The sequence below is a fragment of the Mauremys mutica genome, chromosome 3 (assembly GCF_020497125.1).
Source record: "Mauremys mutica isolate MM-2020 ecotype Southern chromosome 3, ASM2049712v1, whole genome shotgun sequence".
Taxonomy (NCBI): domain Eukaryota; kingdom Metazoa; phylum Chordata; order Testudines; family Geoemydidae; genus Mauremys; species Mauremys mutica.
In genome coordinates, this window is record NC_059074.1 from 5,724,288 (window position 1) to 5,742,415 (window position 18,128).

Consider the following 18,128-nt stretch of genomic DNA (forward strand, 5'->3'; position numbering starts at 1 on the left):
GCCGATGGCTCTGGGGGCCGGGGTGGGGGGCTCATGGCTCTGGGGGGCACTCGGGGGGTGATGGCTGGGGGGCGGGGTGGGGGCTCATGGCTCGGGGGGCGCGAGGGGACACTAGGGGGCCGATGGCGGGGGCGGGGAGTGTCCGTCCCCCTTGCGGCTCCGCCCCGCAGCCGGGCCCCACCCGCGGCCTTGCCCGGCCCGTTGCCCGGTGACGGTGTTTGTGACCCGGCCCCGCCCGGGCGCCGCCGCGGCCTCACTTGGCGGCTGCTCCGGATCCAGCGAGGGGCCGGACCGCGCCGAGCCGCGCCATGGCCTCCCGCAGCGCCGGGACCCTCCTGACCCAGAACCGCGCCACCTACCTGCCGCCGGCTCTCATGCCCGGGTAACGGGGGGGGACCCCCATAACCCCCCTGTATCCCCTGCATCCCCATAGCCCCCTTCCCCATAGCTCTCCTGCACCCCCACCAACCTCCCCTGCATCCCCATAGCCCCCCCGTACCCCCTGCATCCCCATAGCTCCCTTCCCCCCGTAACCCTCTGCACCCCCCCATAGCTCCCCTGCACCCCCACCAACCTCCCCTGCATCCCCATAGCCCCCCTGTATCCCCTTCCCCCCATAGCTCCCCTGCAGCCCCACCAACCTCCCCTGCAGCCCCATAGCTCCCTTCCCCCCATAACCCTCCGCAGCCCCATAGCCCCCTTCCCCCATAGCTCCCCTGCACCCCCATAACCCCCCTGTATCCCATAACCCCCCTGTACCCCCTGCATCCCCATAGCCCCGTTCTCCCATAGCTCCCCCGTACCCCCTGCATCCCTATAGCCCCCTTCCCCCGTAACCCTCTGCACCCCCCATAGCTCCCCTGCACCCCCCATAGCTCCCCTGCACCCCCCAACCTCCCCTGCACCCCCCATAGCTCCCTTCCCCCCATAACCCTCCGCACCCCCATAGCCCCCTTCCCCCATAGCTCCCCTGCACCCCCATAACCCCCCTGTATCCCATAACCCCCCTGTACCCCCTGCATCCCCATAGCCCCCTTCCCCCATAGCTCCCCCATACCCCCTGCATCCCCATAGCTCCCTTCCCCCCGTAACCCTCTGCACCCCCCATAGCTCCCCTGCATCTCCACCAACCTCCCCTGCCTCCCCATAACCCTCTGCAGCCCCCACCAACCTCCCCTGCACTCCCCGTCAGCCCCTGGACTCTCTTACCTCCCATCAATCCCCTTCCCCCCATAACCCCTTCCCCCACCAACCTCCCCTGCACCCCCATAGTTCCCTGCACCCCCACCAACCTCCCCTGCACCCCCATAATCCCCCCAAGCCCACCAAACATGTTCCCCCCTCACTCCCAGGGTCCCCCATCAATCCCCATAATCCTCTGCACCCCCACTAACCTCCCCTGCACCCCCATAACCCTCTGCATCCCCACCAACCTCCCCTGCACTCAGAGACCCCCCATAGTTATTCTGCACCCCCACCAACCTCCCCTGCACTCCCCATAACCCCTTGCACCCCCATAGTTCCCCATACCCTCACCAACCTCCCCTTCACCCCATCAACCTCCCCTGCACTCCCCATAATCCCTTGCACCCCCATATAGCCCCATCAACCCTCAAGAACCTCCAGTAGCCCCCACCCTGCATCACCATCAAGATAAGTGTAGGGGACTTAGGAAGCCCCCTACATCAGCCCCCTACATCCCCACCAACCTCCCCTTAGCCCCCCTGGATCCCCATAACCCCCCCTACATCCCCACCAACCTCCATCAACCCCCGAGCCTCCAATCAACCTCCCCATTGCCCCTTGTATCTCCGTCACTCACTGCACACACAACCCATCAACCCCTGGGCTCACCCCCTGCACTCCTCATAACCCCCGTCACCCCCACCAACCCCATAGCCCCCATGTACACTCATCAACTCGTAGGGACCCCCATAGCCCCCTGCACTCCCCATCAACCCATAGGGACCCCTGCATCCCATCAACTCCCCGGACTCCCCATATCCCCCTGCACCCCATCAACCCCTGGGACCCCCATAACCCCCTCTACCCCCATTAACCCTCCCAGGGATCCCCATACCCCTATACCCCCTACTAACTCACAGGACTGCATAGCCCCTTGCACCCCCTAATCAACCCACAGTGCTCTCCCATAGCTTCCTGCACCCCCTCCCATCAACCCACAGGGGGACCCCCCCATTAACCCCTGGAAACCCCATAGCTCCCTGCACATACACCTCACTAACCCTCATTGCTCCCTACATCCCCATTAACTCCTGGGGACAGCCATAATCCCCATATCAACCCCAGGAGAACCCCCTCCGCAGTCCCCTATGTCCTCCCGTTAAGCCCAGGACCCCGCTTTTGAGGGTACGTCCTATCTCTAGCCCCCCACATGCTACTTCTATCACTCCATATAGCCCCCTTTTCCAGGAGTAGGTGTCCCCATCCATTGCTCCCTATGTTCCCCCCATCCTGCAGACACTCCCCCATTCCCTCCTCCACTCCCCCTTCCCTAGAGGCATCCTACATCTGATATCCCCTACACACCCTCTCTGGGGCATGGGAATCCCACATAATTTCTTCCTAAGTCCCCTACACTTATCTTGGGGGGAAACACCCTCTAACTACCCACGTACGGAAACTACATCAACACTATTCCCTCTCTCAACCAAACTAGTCATCTCATCAAAACCATGTGCCAGCCCCCTGCTCTGGTAGGGGAGAATGGAGCGGGTTGGAATCACGCATAGAGGTGGAGATCGGGGTTGTACACACAGAGTCATAAGATAGGGTTGTGCATGGAGGCTGCTGTTTACGGGGGTGCAGAGAGGGCGGGTGCAATTTATGGGGTGGAGGAAGGGCATAAAGGGAGAGGATTCAAACCAATAGCGACTCAAGGGGTGCAGATACCCCTCTGCCCACCAAAGGTGTGTCCAGGAAAGGGGACCCTTGTCATGTACTCCCATCAATTACTTTGGGCTTGCAGTATTGAAACCTGGGTAGGGCAAACAGATTCTCCTGGGTTATGATGGAAACTTAGCCTGTTCAGGTCCCATCCCGCTCTGGACTGTGTTGGATCCATAATGCAAATTGCAGAGGCTGCCCCCCACCCCCACCCCAAGAAATCCCTCTTGCCCAGCTCTCAGATCTAAGGAGCTCTGCTCACTCTAGCATTTACTAGGAGACCAGAGCCAAGGCAGCCAGGACCTCTGAGAGCCGCTCTTTCCTTCTGGTGCTGTGGGAGGAATAGTCACACCTGCCAACGCCTCCAGGCAAAACAAGGAGATTTTCAATGCACATAAATCTGCAAATTTCCATACATGTAAGCAGGCTCTGCCTAGGACAGAACCGCCATACTGGGCAGCCCAATGGTCCATCTAGCCCAGGATCCTGTATTCCGACAGTGGCTGATGCCAGGTGTTTCAGAGGGAATGAACAGAACAGGGCACTTTATCGAGCGATCGATCCCCTGTCATCCAGTCCCAGCATCTGGCAGTCAGAGGCTTCAGTCCACTCAGAGCAGGGGGCTGCATCCCTGACCAGCGTGGCTAATAGCCATGGATGGACCTAGCCTCCAGGAACGTATCTAAATTATTTTTCGAATCCAGTTATACTTTTGGTCTTCACAATGTCCTCTGCCAACAAGTTCCACAGGCTGACTGTGCGTTGTGTGAAGAAATACTGCCTATGCTTGTTTGAAACCTGCTGCCTGTTCATTTCACTGGGGGACCCCTAGTTCTTGTGTTATGGGAAGGAGTAAATAACACTTCCCTAGTCACTCTCTCCACACCAGTCATGATTTTACAGACCTCTGCCATATCCCCCCTTAGTCGTCTCTTTTCCAAGCTGGGGATTTGCTCCCAGTATTGCTATCAGTGTGGCTATCCCAGTTCCAGTCTTTATGTCAGAGGTGGGCAAACTACGGCCCACGGGCCACAACCGACCCGCAGGACCCTCCTGCCCGGGAAGAGGCTCGCCCCCAGCCCCTCCCCTGCGGTTCCCCCTCCCCCACAGCCTCAGCTCGCTCCACCACCGGTGCAAGGCTCTGGGTGGCGGGGCTGTGAGCTTTCGCTGGGCAGACCCGGGAGAACTGCGTAGCCGGGGCTCTGCGGGAGGGAGGGCTGGGTGGCCGGGGCTCTGTGGGAGGGAGGACTGGGTAGCCGGCGCTCTGTCGGAGGGAGATCTTCCAGCCTGAGACCAGAAGTCTACACAGCAATGAAACAGCCCCTGAGCTGAGTCAGCTGGCATGGGCCAGCTGCAGTTTTTTCATGCTGTGTAGACATACCCACAGTCATTGACTTCTCTGGAGACTGTGCCAGCAAATGCTAATTGTGGTGGTGGGTTTTTCTGAAGGGGACAAGAAGTCCAGGAGCTGGATTGCAGCCCACCAAAGAGCCCTCAGATGGGAACTGGTTTTGGTCTACCCCTCAGAATGGATTTCTAGGAGGTGGTAGGATCTCGATCCCATTACCAGTCCTCTTCGTCATCCAGGCCCCTGTTTTTAGACTACAGGTGTTGTACTCCTCCGCACTGACAGCTCAGGACTCCACGTCAGTTACAGTATTAGCTACAAACGTGCTGTGCTCCCTGCACAGAGCACGCTGCTGCCAAGAGGAGCCTTCCAGCTGGGTCACATCATTGTGCTCCTTGGTTTTCAGAGGGAGCCGTAAACGATGCAGTCGGCTGTTCTGGCTGGGATCCGGACTCTGGAAAGCAAAGTCCCTGGGCTTTGTGTTGGGGGGTTTCCCATGGGCCCCTTTTTTTGCACAGCCAGAGACAAATGGGCTGATTGCTTTCTCAGCTGGCTTCCCTTATTTATTGTTTGTATAGCAGCAGCTGTGCTCTAGGTGCTTTCCAGCCTGGTCATTTGACTCAGTTCTTGCCCAAAGCGCTTAGAACCAAAGTATTGTAGGTCCCTTCTCTGGTGACTTCCGGCCCGTGGGAGCTGCTCTGTCTCTGGCTGATCCAGCTCCCACTCTCCGCTTGCCCTCTCGTGATGTCCCATGTTCTCTCGCCCTGTCTCTCTGTGAAATAGACAGCAGGGTCGTTGGGCCTTTCCCTGCCTTGGGTCCCTTCCTCCCCCCCCCCCCCATTCATATTTTGCTGTCCTAGTGCCTAGGATCAGCTAGTCGGATTGTGATGTAACAGTGCAGGCTGCCCAGGCAGATTCAATTGGGCACTAGCAGAGAATTATCCTGGCATCTGGATGCCACTCCATTAACACCACAGAGGTGGGAAAACAGTAACCCTAGTCCTCTAGTGTCTCACGAGTCCCATTTTGGTTTCTGGCCCCCATGTCTACGTGCTGAGTCCAGAAGAGTAACAATGGGATAGTGAGACACCAAACCATGTATCAGTTACACTGCTTGGAAAATTAGCTTTAATTAGGTCATCGCTGGGCACAAAGTGCTTTTCCATGGCCTTTTGTGTAACTGTGTAGTGCCTCTCAAGCAGGGAGGGCAGCTGTTGTCTCTAGATTTAACCCATTAGTCACTGCAGCACTGTGTCCACACCTTAGAACCAGTTTTCCTTAGGAACCTCTGCGTTAACAGAGCACAAGGAGGTACCTGGTACATCCAGCCACATTTGGGAACGGCAGTTCATGGATTGTAACAGACGGGAGTTCAAAGTAGATTCCCTTCTTTTGTCGATGAACCCCTGAATGACGATGTACCTAGAAGCAGTTCCACAACCACATAGGGCTTTATGCTGATTTTGTCCCAGTATAATAATGGGAAACGTGATCATAATTAGCCCTAGTCTTGAAAGAGGAAATAAGGGTTCTGGTGTATTTCCCCTCACCCGCAAACCTCTGTCAGCCGCACTCGGCCAGTAGATTCTCTCTGCTCCCAGAGCTATTATCGCTGGGAAGGGAAAGGCCCAGTAAGTAGCAGGCTGAGTCGGAAAGAGCTGCCTGTGAGAAAAGATCAAAGAGCTACATATGGGTAGCTTAGCTAAGTGACAGCTAAAGAGGGACGTGATGGTCTGCAGGTATCTGAAGACTAAAACACCAAGGAGGCAGAGGTGGTTCAGGGTGGCAGAAGAGTGTGTGCGTGCGTGTGTGTGTGTGGGGGGGGGGGATTAGAAGGTGGCAAATTCAGTCCTATTAGGTGTAGAATTGTTTCCCAAGGGAAGTGGGACATGTAAATCCAGATGAGAGGGTTTAGATGATCTAATTATTTGTCTCTCTGAATATCCATTGTGATCCTGTGATCCTATTTACAGCCCAAAACATGGAGAAAGCGAATAAGGAAAAGTTATTTACTTGTTCCCATACTATAAGAACTAGGGGCCACCACATGAAATTAATGGGCAGCAGGTTTAAAACAAATAAAAGGAAGTTCTTCACACAGCGCACAGTAAACCTGTGGAACTCCTTGCCTGAGGACGTTGTGAAGGCTAGGACTATAAGAGGGTTTAAAAAAGAACTAGATAAATTCATGGAAGTTAAGTCCATTAATGGCTACTAGCCAGGATGGGTAAGAATGGTGTCCCTAGCCTCTGTTCGTCACAGGATGGAGATGGATGGCAGGAGAGAGATCACTTGATCATTGCCTGTTAGGTTCACTCCCTCTGGGGCACCTGGCATTGGCCACTGTCGGTAGACAGGACACTGGGCTGGATGGACCTTTGGTCTGACCCAGGATGGCCGTTCTTATGTTAAGAACGTGAAGTTTGCAGAGCCAGGCCCTCAAAAGTTAGGAAATGCCCCAATGAAGGCTGCCCATGCAACCTGTATTCATTCCCCTGTGCGTGTGCATTGTATTTACCGGTAATTACACGATTGCGTACTCGTTTTCCCCACAGGCCCCTGCCTTGTTCAGTGACTGGGTAGCTCTTCAGTATTTCATTTCATGCTGTACATTCAGTGTGTAGTGCCAGGCCTTATTTAACATGCACTATCCAAAGCCTGCGCTGACTACAGAATGACTGATTCCCTCATGTATGCAGTGTTGATGTAGCCATGTCGGTCCCAGGATGTCAGAGAGACAAGGTGGGTGAGGGGGTAGCTTTTACTGGACCAACTTCTGTTGGGGAGAGAGACAGACTTTTGAGTCACAAAGAGCTCTCCTCTGAGCATCACCGCTAAATGCACGGCGGAACGGATTATGAGCTAATTACTTGCACCAAACAATTGTAGTACTTGGGATATTTTTATGTTCAAAGCACGGCTCCAAATCAGCATGGGCTGCAGCTGCAAGTGCTCGGCCCGTCTGCAGATCAGCTCCCAAGTGAGTCAAGATGCACACCCAGCCAAGCAGGAACACGCGAGTAATGCCCGACTGTGAAAAGTGGGGGTTAAATGACTTGCTCCTCATCACGTAGGAACAGGCAAGGATAGACTCCAGTTCGCCAGGGTGGCATTCAACTTCCTTAACCACGAGGCCAGACTTTCTCTTCCTGCAATCCCTGGCCTCCTTCACTATACATTTTTCCACTTCTGCAACAACAAATGAGGCAGGGGTTTTAATAGACAACAGCCTCCTTCACTGCACAGCCCTGATTATTCTCCGAGCAGGTCCAGCCAGTGCACTGAGGCAGGAGTCCTGTGGAAGCAATACTATGTGATCATGCAATTAAAGATTGTATCATCCTGCACATGCACAAGGGTTGGAAAGGCAACCTTAATTCTGGCATCTCCTAAGTGCTTGACTTTGCAACCTTAACGTTATATTAACATAGTTTAAGATGTAGTTTCCTAATTTTAAACAAATAAACAGTAATTCAATCACATGGAATTGCACTGACTCCCGCCTGAGTCATCAGCAGTGTTTGGCTCTTTAGATCCACAGCCCAGATCTCTCTGACTTGAGCTAACAGTAGTAGGCTGTTATCCTCTAAGTGACCCAGTCAGCGTGGGAGTAGGAAATTAGGTCCACGCCTTGCTAGTGGGTTTCACAAAAATAGTTCTTAAACGATCCCAAGGAAAGTCAAGATGCAGAAATATTAAGGTTGAGATTTGGATCAAATCAAAGTTGGGAAATAATTGCAGGTGTGGTTGACTTGGCAGCCATAGTTTAACTGCATTGCACATATAGGTTAGAGGGATATTCAACAATTAATAACATTTTGCATTTAGAGAACACATTTCATCCATGCATTAATTTCAGTTTGGCCTCTAGGCATTACCATGATAGAAATCAATCAGTCAGCGGTTTCAAAGTGCTTTGCAAGTATCATTAGCACCCCCTGACAGATGGGGCAGCTCAGGCATAGAGAGAGGGGATGTGAGACCATCAGCCTCAGGGAGCCATTGGCTAAGCTGTGATTAGAACCCAGGTCTCCTGGCTCCCAGCCTTGGGTCCAGTCCCATAGATAACAGCACTTAGTCATGCAAAACACTGCACATGCACAAAGAGGCCAAGATATGGTTGCTTTAGGGTGCATGGTTTTGCACCTCCTGTTTTTTTTATTCTCAACTAAAGTGCACTATAAACCAGCCAAAGCTTTTCATTCCTGGTGAGCTTCATCTGTGTCCTTTAAAGTCCTTGCAACTCACAGGCTTTCTCCAGCTGAAATTTAGGGCTTCGCTGTCAGACCAGTTTTGTGGTGTCTAGTCTCAGTAATAAGTCTGAGGGTGCTGTAGGTTCAGACTGTCCTTGTAGATCATTTAATGGATCAACCGCTTTTCAGAAGAGCGGCCATACAGGGTCAGACCAGCGGCTCACCTAGCCCAGTATCCTGGCTGTGACAGTGGCCAGTCCCAGAGCCTGAGGGGGAGGGAACAGAACAGTTAATTAAGTTAAAATCCCATGTCGTTAATTTCTTAAGGTGATTGCATGAGTCGGAGGTACCTTTTTGACTGTGTGGTAGAAGAAAACTGCGAAGGATTGTCTCACCTCATTAATATTTCCGTATTGATACATTATACGTTACGTGATGGAGTGAGACAGACTTTTCAAACACACTCTGCTACGGTATCTTACCATGTCTTGAAAGTAGTTTTAGCCTTACTTATCTTCTGTTAGGCCTGAAACAGCCTTGTCCCAGGGAATTCAGATGAGTATCTGCTCTTCCTCCTTTTCTGTGTGGAGAGCAGCACACAGTGCTGTACCATTTACCACCACTCTTCCCATCTTCATCTGTTTTCTTTCCCTGTTCTTTTTCTTAGGCTAGATTTTTAAAGGTATTTGGACCCTTAACTCCCATTGATTCCAGGCAAGTTTGTGCCTGGTGGGAGCCAGTTTCAGGCAGGGCACCACCTGCATCAGACTGACCCAGCAGCAGAGGGTAAGTCACTGGTGATAAATGAACAGTAGCCCCAGCTCAGGCCTGCCTACACTCATAGAGGCTCTGGCAGGCCACAGTCTCGTGTGCAGCTCCTGCTGCCAACCTGGCCTCTCTCTTATGAAGTGCGAGCTCCAGATCCACCCTCCTTCCCACTCGGCTGAGCTGTGCTCTCCCTTCCAGCCAGTCACCTGCCACAGGCGGCTCATTAACTCTTTCTTAGCCAGTGCGGGGTTGGCCTACGCCGTCACAGTTGCTCTAGCCACATTTTGGGGTAGGAGGCAGGAAGAAGACCCCCCCCAAGCCCCAATGTGTTGCACCCAAATCTGGCTGCATCACAGTTATTTACCGTTCTCCACGCTGTAAAAGGCAGAAGAATACAGTGTCCATAGTACAGAGCGATGGACCAGGTGCTCATGCTGATTAGTCTCATACTCAACATGAATCAGATGATCAGAAAAAGCAGCAAAGAGTCCTGTGGCACCTTATAGACTAACAGACGTATTGGAGCATGAGCTTTCGTGGGTGTATCCCCACTTCGTCGGATGATCAGAATCTGGCCCATTGTTGGAAACAGCTGTTTTTTACCAAGGACCCTGAGATTAACGCTCCCGTTCTCATGAAAAGTGTCCTGGGGCCTTTAATGACCACGAATGAGCAAGACCTTGATGTTGCTTCTCATTCGAAATAGGAGCACAGGAAAGATCCTGGCACTGAACGCACTTCCTGTCTGAAAACCCAGCGAGTGCTCTAGATTTTCCGTGCCAGTCCAGGCCTTTTTGTGCACAAGGAATTTGGATCAATAGGAAAAGAAAGGAATAAAAAAGACCCCAGTTAGTTGTAGGGTTTGGGTTTTCTCCCTCCCCCAGTGCAGATAGAACGGAGCTAGCTGGAACAGGTACTGTTTCTTTACCCCTCTGGGATCTGGAGAGATGAAGCAATTTGGAGCATTCTGTCCATCAAATAAGCAGCACACAATGATTTTATACGAGGCGTACAATAACTGCCAGTTATGGTACGTCTGTGTAATGAGGACTGGCTGAGATCCAGGAGAACTTGGCAACACCAAGGACTGTCTTCAAGAGACGTGTCTCAGGCTAGTGTCTCTCAGGATTCCACCACTGAGACACGGGGGAAAAAAATATCCCAGGACAACCTAGATATGTTGAGTCATAGATGTTTATCTTAAAGCAGAATTGATCTTGTTCTCACTCCATGTCTGGATCCCACGTACCGTGAATTATACACATTGATTCTCTCCCCATCAGTCCCTTGCAACAGAGACTGTCAGGCTGAGATTTTCACAGGAACCAATGGGATTTAGGAACCCACCTCCCATTGAATTTCATTGGTTTCCTCTCTAGACCCTTTGGGTTCCTTTGCATCTATTTTTTTGTTTGTTTTTTGGTTTTTTTTGTTCACCGTAACAGTAGTTATTGGATAGATTTCTCTCTTCTCCTCTGAGATGTTTCAGTTGTTTACAAAGCATATATCCTTAGATTTCTAAGCAGCAGCTTATTTGGCAAGATCCTATTGTTACAACCTCGCCACTGGGTTATTTTTCACCATCCGAAATGCTCTTTGGAGGCAATATGCAGAAAATCTTTATCTTGCAGCCAAATTCACTCTGGATCCCCCTATGAATTAACACAGTCAAAAAGAAAAGCCAAATGCTCTGTTCAATCCAGCCTCGTGCAGAATCAAAACCAGGGATCAAACACACTGTGAATCCATCCCAAGTTTGCCCACTTTGCTTTCGCTGTAATGTAAATTTCCCCCTGTGAAATCAGAAAGCCTAAGGGTATTAGCATTGCAGTAAAGCTGGTCCCATGCAATCATTACAAGGAGCCACAGCGAGAATAATGTCAACGTGTATAAATTCTGTGCAGAGTTACTGAAGGCATAAATGGCTTTTTTGGGGGGTGGGGAGGGTAGAAGAGGAGATATATTACAGCGTCATAGCTACTCTTTAAGCTCTTTGTTATTAGTAAGATTTTCAGCTACAAATGTTGCCAGAGCTACCAGGAATTCCACTTAATCTATTTGACGAGCCAGATCCTGAAGTGAATGGAGCAATGTCAGTTTACACCAGCTGAGGATCTGGCTTTACATATTTACTATGGTGCTGAAGCAGGATGTGGGTGTGGGGTAGGAGTGTTATGTGCATGGGCCCTGCATACAGCCTGTATTACCTTGTTCATCTAGCCCCACCCGGGTGGTACCCGAGGGGCGCTGTGATGAATCTGGGGGATGGGACCACCAGGGGCTGGAGCAAGAATAGTGGGATGGCCTCAGCCTCTCCTGGATCTCTGGGAGCCACGTGGATCCCGGGACCCCCACCCAGTTTTGAGTGAGGGGCCCATATCCTTTCACAGAGTGGAGGGCAAACCCAGCCCCTCTCCAATGACATGCTGTTGGGAAAACTCTGCAAGGCATTCCTCATGGAGATTTTCACCGAGAGAGCCCCTCCCCATGGATTGTACCACAGGAGCGAGCCCCCTGGGCCCTCAGCCTTACGCTGGAGTCCTCCGTTCCTTGCTTTGCCACTCACCTGCTGAGTGGTCTTGGCCAAGTCCCGTTAACTTCTCTGTGCCTCGGTTCCACTTCCCTATTTGTTGTGAGGCTTAATCAAGTGCTTTGGGATCCTCGCACGAACGGTACCTGGGAGGTGTGAAAATTGTTAATAAAATTAGAGCTTTGGCCCGTAGGAAATTCAGAGTCCCTCCTCCCCCGTGTCACTGAAAGCGCAGGACCCGCAACGGTTCGAAGAAAGGCTGAATGCAGCCCTGTGCGTTGTGAACCTGGCATTGTTGACAGGGAGTCTGTTTGATCCCTTTGTTCATTGTAGGGGGGTAGCTCTTATCGATGTCAAGGAAGAGCAGTTAATGAGGAAGATGAAGGACTGCACATGTCCTGGGTCAGGAAGGCCAGTATCAGTTAGATAGCAATTTACCCTCCTATGGAACATCCCACGTGAAATGTGCCAATGACAAGACCAAAGCCGTGATAAAGATGTCTCTGCCGTCACCCTCCAGTCTGTTCTAGTCTGACTATTGCTAGATGCCTTTCATAGCCCACCTCACAGCTTGCCAAAGTCTGTTTTATAAGTTGCATGTTTGCGGAAGTGTAGAGCCCTGTACGGAGGCATCCGTGAGGTGTTTAGCCATGGGAAGGCCCGTGATTCTGTTACCATCATGAATGTACAACAGTCCTGGGATTTATAATCCGGCCAAGGTGATCTTTAAATTGACAAGAGCCTTTCGTCAATGCTTCATCTCTTCTTAGGACTGTGCAAAGACTCGGTAACCCCCCCAACCCTCTCCTCAGCCCTAGCTGGTCATAGCCCCATTTTGCAGATGGGGAAGTTGCAGGTTAAGGTGCAAGTGCCTGCTAGTTCTAGGTGTCCAACGGGGGCCTGAGTTCCAGAGCTGCTGAGCACCAGTAACCGCTGTTGACGTCAGCACTTCTGGAGAGCAGGCCCTAGGAGTCTCCAGTTGGACCCACCCAAGGAGGTGGGGCGAGGCTTAGACAGCAAGTGTGAGGCCCTGCTGAGACCCGGGCTACAGAGCTCCTGGCTTCCACTCCCATGCGTCTCACGGGTAGGCAGTCCCAGCAGCTGGCCAGCTGGATGGCTGATAATATCTTCAGTTATGCACGTGAAGATCAGAGTAAGAAAAGGCTTTAGAGTGTAAACTGCTGGCCCCCAGGACCTGGGAGGAGCCCCTCCCTCCTCCCTCCCAACGTGGCTCAAGCAGCCAGGAGCAAGGTGGGACTTTGACCTGGGGGCCGCCGGATGTATGTGCAGGAGGGCTGCATGGCCCCTCTCTGAGGTATTTAAACCAGAGCCATCAGCCCCTCACTTCTGCAAGCTGCATTTAGAAGGAGAGACAAGGGCCCTGTCCCCAGGGGGTGCCCCCGGCCTTTCCCGGTCCCTCACTGGCTCACTCTCTCCTCTGCAGGTACCGTGGGCATGTCCCCAACACGGTGTTTTCCTTTGGCGACACCTATGGGAACACCACTCTGAAATACTTCCAGGATTTCCGCAATGCTGCCATGGAGACCAGCCGCTGCCCCTACAGCAAAGGCGGCCAGTTCCCCACCCTCTTCTCGCCCGACCCTGGCTTAGTGCTGGGGTGCAGGGCGCGGGGCTGGGACAGGTGGCTGCACGCCCCTTCCTATTCCCGCTTCAACTTGGATTTCAACCGCTCCGAAGAGCTGAAGGAGTTTTACAAGGTGAGAAGGTGTCTCTCGCGGCGGCATGCCCTGCACACAATGGCACGGCGGGTCTGATCCAACACACAGCACCTGAGCACCAGCGCAGCGCAGTCAGGGCCCCATCTGGGCAGCACCCACGCGCCCCAGTGAGAGGTGCCTCGGAAATGCCCTGGACTGAGCCAAAATGCAATCAACACAAATATATAATTAGTCACAACCAAAAGCCAGCGCCCTCGGCCTCTGGCACCCACCTGCCACACTGAGATGGTCTTTTTCACTGCCCTGTTACTGGTTCTGAAGGCAGCTTCTTGACCATAAGAACCTAGGCAGACAGTCCCCAGAAAACCCAATTGGCATTGTTCTAGGAGAGGCTCCTGTCATCCCATCTCCAGCAGTTTACATGTGTGTGACTGGCATGCAGAGGGAGGAGTCAGCGTGGAACGCAGTGGGTGGTCGCTGAAGAGCAGGGCTCCCCTCCCGAGGTTACCGTGCAGACATCTCTGTGTGTGCTGCTGCGGGCAGGATTGCCTGGGGAGCTGTTTGAGGAGTCATCGAGCTTTGCTGAGTTGCCTGAGAGGATGTGGCAGTTAACGGGGGAAGGCATGAGAGTGTAACCCAGCTGGTGCAGCTCACAGCATAGGTAGGGTAACCAGACAGCAAATGTGAAAAATTGAGATGGGGATGGGGAGAATAGGAGCCCATATAAGAAAAAGACCCAAAAATCGGGACTGTCCCTATAAAATCGGGACATCTGGTCACCCTACAGCATAGGACCCAGCGGGAGTGTAGCCCCATTGCTCAGCACAGCAAAACTTTGTCCGTCTCCCTGAATCTTCACTCTGGAACGGGAGCAGGGAGGTGGAGCCTAGAGCATGTTATCCCAGTAATAAATAGCGTGAGAGGAGGACAGGTGTGTGTGTGTGTGTGAGTGTGGGAGCATGCAGGGGCCTGGGCGCATCTGATTGTACATGGGAGATGTTCCCCTTGCTAAAGAGAGCAGCATCTCTCTCATCTGACTCGGCCAAGCCGCACATTTTACCATTTGCGCCCAAAACACAGTGTTGTCTCCCCACTTCTCAGCCATAGTGACGGCACAGAGCCCCGCCTCCATCGCGGTGCATCGGGAATAAGTACAGCTTGCATCAACGAATTCCCAAGCCAAGCCCCCCTGTGATCTAGCACGGTTGTCACTCACTCTGCTGCCCAGAGAGCACCTTAGGGAGGGGAGTTTTAGAGACATGGTTGTTATTATTTCTCTAGCTGTGGAGGGTGTGTTGTGCTTTGCACATCTCTACGCAGAGATGACCCCGCCCTAAGGAACCTATCCCAGCTCGTGGATAAGGCTTTAGGGCCCTGGGCCCTGCATAGGAAGGAGGGATGCAGCAGAAGACCTGTTATCTTTTCCCAATAGTTGGTATTTTAACTCCTCGGTTGCCTGGCCAGCTAATGCAGCTCTGCCCTGTGCCGGAAGCCTGGGTTCTGAGTAGTTTGCTTGTCCTGCAGCTGTCCCAGAGGCACCGCGAGCATTACCGCGACAGGACCGGGACAGAGCACGTGGTTCCCTACTTTGTGCTGCCGGTCAAGGAGAAGGACAAGTACCCCCACCCTCTTGATCTGTGAGTAGCAAAAGCAGCCCCCAGAAGGTGTGCTCGGTAGCAGCCCTTCCCCTGTAGGCAAGCTTGGCCGGTATGGCTGGGGGGAGAAGGAGGCAGACCTTCCTCAAGCAGGTGCTTGGGGCGGCCAAGGGGAAGCGGTGGCACATCGGGCTCTTCAGCAGCGGGTCGCTCCCGGAGGGAAGGACCTGCCGCCGAAGAAGAAAGCGGCGCTGATCGTGGGTTTTTTTGTTTTTGTTTTTTTTTTCCCTGCTGCTTGGGGCAGCAAAAAACCTGGAGCTGGCCCTGGAGAGGGGATTTGAAGATGGATCTGCCACCTCTCTGGTGAATGCCCTACCCCCAGGGCTCTGGGGTATTCTGATGTGGGGCTCTCAGTCTCGCCTGTTGAAGATGTAGGGGAATAATTTAAAAAGTCATTGGAGCAGGGGGCTGGATCCTGGTCTCCCCACTTCTATGCGAGTGCTCTAACCACTAGGTTACAGAGCCATTCTAATGCATGCTGGTGGTATAGTTGGTGCTCTCTCTCTCTCTGGTTCTTGCATTGTTTATCCACAGTGGAACAGCTTCACCAGGCGAGAGTGAGGGTATGTCTACACTACAGTGGTATAGCTGCAGCACTGTAGTGTAGATGGTTGCTACAGCAACAGAAGGGGTTTTTCCATCACTGTAGTGACTCCACCTGCATGAGCTAGGTCAGAAGAAGAATTCTTTCATCGACCTAGCCCTGTCTACACCAGGGCTTAGTTTGGCTTAACTGCATCTCTCAGGTGTGAATTTTTCACATCCCTGAACAACATCACTAGGTCAATCTAAGTTTTAGGTGTAAACTTGGCCTGTGGGAGCCCCACACCAGATTTTCCCATAGCCCCATGGTGAGATTACTCCCCAGAGAAGTGGCAAATCCCCATTGAAATCCCTTCTCCCCCTCAGGTGGAGGTGGGATTTGAACCAGGGGTCACCCACGTCCAGGTGAATGCTCTGACTACTGAGCTAAGGCATGAGGGTGGTGCTCCTCCCCTGCTCTTGTTAAAACGGTGCAGGTACCTAACTCTGAGAGAGAGTTTTCAGCTGAGAATCCCAAGCGGAAGGAGGCATCTCCCACCAGAGGGGCGGGGCTTAGCACACACCCTCCCCCTGGCTTGGCCCCGCCCATTGGTAGGTTAGGGGAGGAGCCGCCTCGCGTGACTCCCGTTCTGGGGCACCTCACCGTCGCCAGGCATTGTGCAGGGGGCTGAGGTGCTGGACTCCGCGTCACCACGCCGCCGTTCTCTAGCCCCCAGAGATTTAAAAAGCAACCCCCCTGCCCTGGGGGACTAGTAACGCTCGGGATTGTGGAAGCACAAATCCATTTCAAACTGGAATGTGCTTCCCTCGCTGCTGCTGATTCTGCATTGCGCCTGGCAGGTCACTTTCACCTTTGTTCCTGGGCAGTTTCATGTTCTGGGCCTGGGGGTGCTCAACCCTCCACTTCGCCCCAGGCCCTGACCCCTTCCCCTGAGCCCCCGCCCCATCCTGCCTCTTCCCACCCGCTCTCTGCCCTGAGCTCTGCCCCCACCCCTTCCCCCAAGACCCCACCCCCACCCCACCTCTTCCTGCCCAGCTCTGCCCCCTCCCCTGAGCGTGCCCTATCCCCACTCTTCTCCCTCCCTCCTGGAGCCTCCTGCACGCTGCGAAACAGCTGATCATGGCGGGTGGTAGGCACTGGTGGGAGGGAGGGGGAGGAGTGCTGATCAGCAGGGCAGCAGGTGGGCGAGGGGTGCTGGGGGGGGAGCGGGCTGCCGGTGCTGGGGAGAGGGGTGCCACTAGTTTTTTTCCGTGGGTGCTCTAGCCCTGGAAACTTTTTTATTTTTAAACTCCTCAAGTCTTTTGGGGGCTTGGGGGGGTTTGTTTTTTGGTTTTTTAATCCTGGGAATATTTCTATGGATCTCAAGTTTTTTTAGAAATCCCAAACTCTGGGCTAAATTTGCCCCGATTTGTGTCTCTTGAACCATTTCCCAGGTTGGGGTGATCGTTCTGGTGCCTCCCCAGCCTCACAAATATTTGCCTCACTGAAGTTTAGTGGCTGCCCTCCCCGACTCTTCTGTGTGCAGGCTGGACAGCGTTCTGGTCCCCGCTGTGACGGGCTGTATTGCTCACTGGGCTGCTCTCGCCCTGGATTCAGCCAGCGGATTGTGGATTCACACTGCTGCTTTACGAAACTGGGCAGTTTCCCTTGGCATTGCCTCTCATAAAAAGCCACATCAGCTTTTGCCTGAGGTGTGGCTTCAAACAGACCCCTCAACCAGGCCTCAGCCCTGAGCTCATCTGGGTGGGCTTGGATTTGCCAGCGAGGTTAGCAAGCCCTGGCGAAACTTCTGGTCAACGTGGTCTGAGCGTTGAGTTTGTAACAGCCTGTGACGGTGCTGCCTGTGGGAACCAGCTGAGGTCACTCAATGAGGGTGAACTGCAAACAAAACGGGGCAGACAAACCCCAAAAGCTGGTGGATATTCCAGTACTTAGATTTACCAACCAGCACAGAACAGCTTCTGTAGTACCTCACTGGTCACTCAGAAGTCCAAACAACGCAGTTCCCTTAAAGTGCCCAGCCTCAGGCCTCTGTCCAGACACACATGTCAGATATGATGATGGTTCCTGAAAATCTTATATAAATTAAAAGTTTCTTCCAACCCCTGTGACGGTGCAATTCTGGCGGGACCCAACTGAGAGTGCCAAATCAGGACCAATTGCTCAAACAGGGCAGTCACAGCCCTAGGCTGGGGTTTTTCCACCTCTAAGGCAAACCAAACCAGCCAGACAAAAAGGACTTTGGTCTCACCCCACTGGCTAACCACAAGTCACACCAGCCATTTCCTTAGACACTCCAGTCTCCCAGTATCACCACCAGTGCACTCGTCCTGGGGATGAATGGTTATGAAAACCAACACCCCAATAAAAGAAAAAGGTTCTCTCGATCCCAAAGGACCAAGCCCCAGACCCAGGTCAATATACACATCAGATCTTACCCACAAATCACGCTGTTGCCAATCCTTTAGAATCTAAAATCTAAAGGTTTATTTACAAAGGGAAAA

The 18,128-nt window shown here is 53.0% G+C and overlaps 1 protein-coding gene across 2 annotated transcripts in view; it reads left to right on the forward strand.

Annotated features, from left to right (window-relative positions):
• Positions 1 to 228: 228 nt before the first annotated feature.
• The window catches only part of FAM166C (family with sequence similarity 166 member C), a 32,169-nt gene continuing 14,269 nt past the window's right edge, over positions 229 to 18,128 (forward strand). Inside the window, exons 1-3 of one of the 2 annotated variants that reach the window (XM_045008375.1) lie at positions 229 to 382; positions 13,191 to 13,464; positions 14,950 to 15,062. In XM_045008375.1, coding sequence (XP_044864310.1) covers positions 309 to 382; positions 13,191 to 13,464; positions 14,950 to 15,062 — 461 coding nt within the window. In that variant the 5' untranslated portion in view covers positions 229 to 308. The remainder of the gene's footprint in view (positions 383 to 13,190; positions 13,465 to 14,949; positions 15,063 to 18,128) is intronic. The other variant, XM_045008376.1, reaches the window with a different exon arrangement.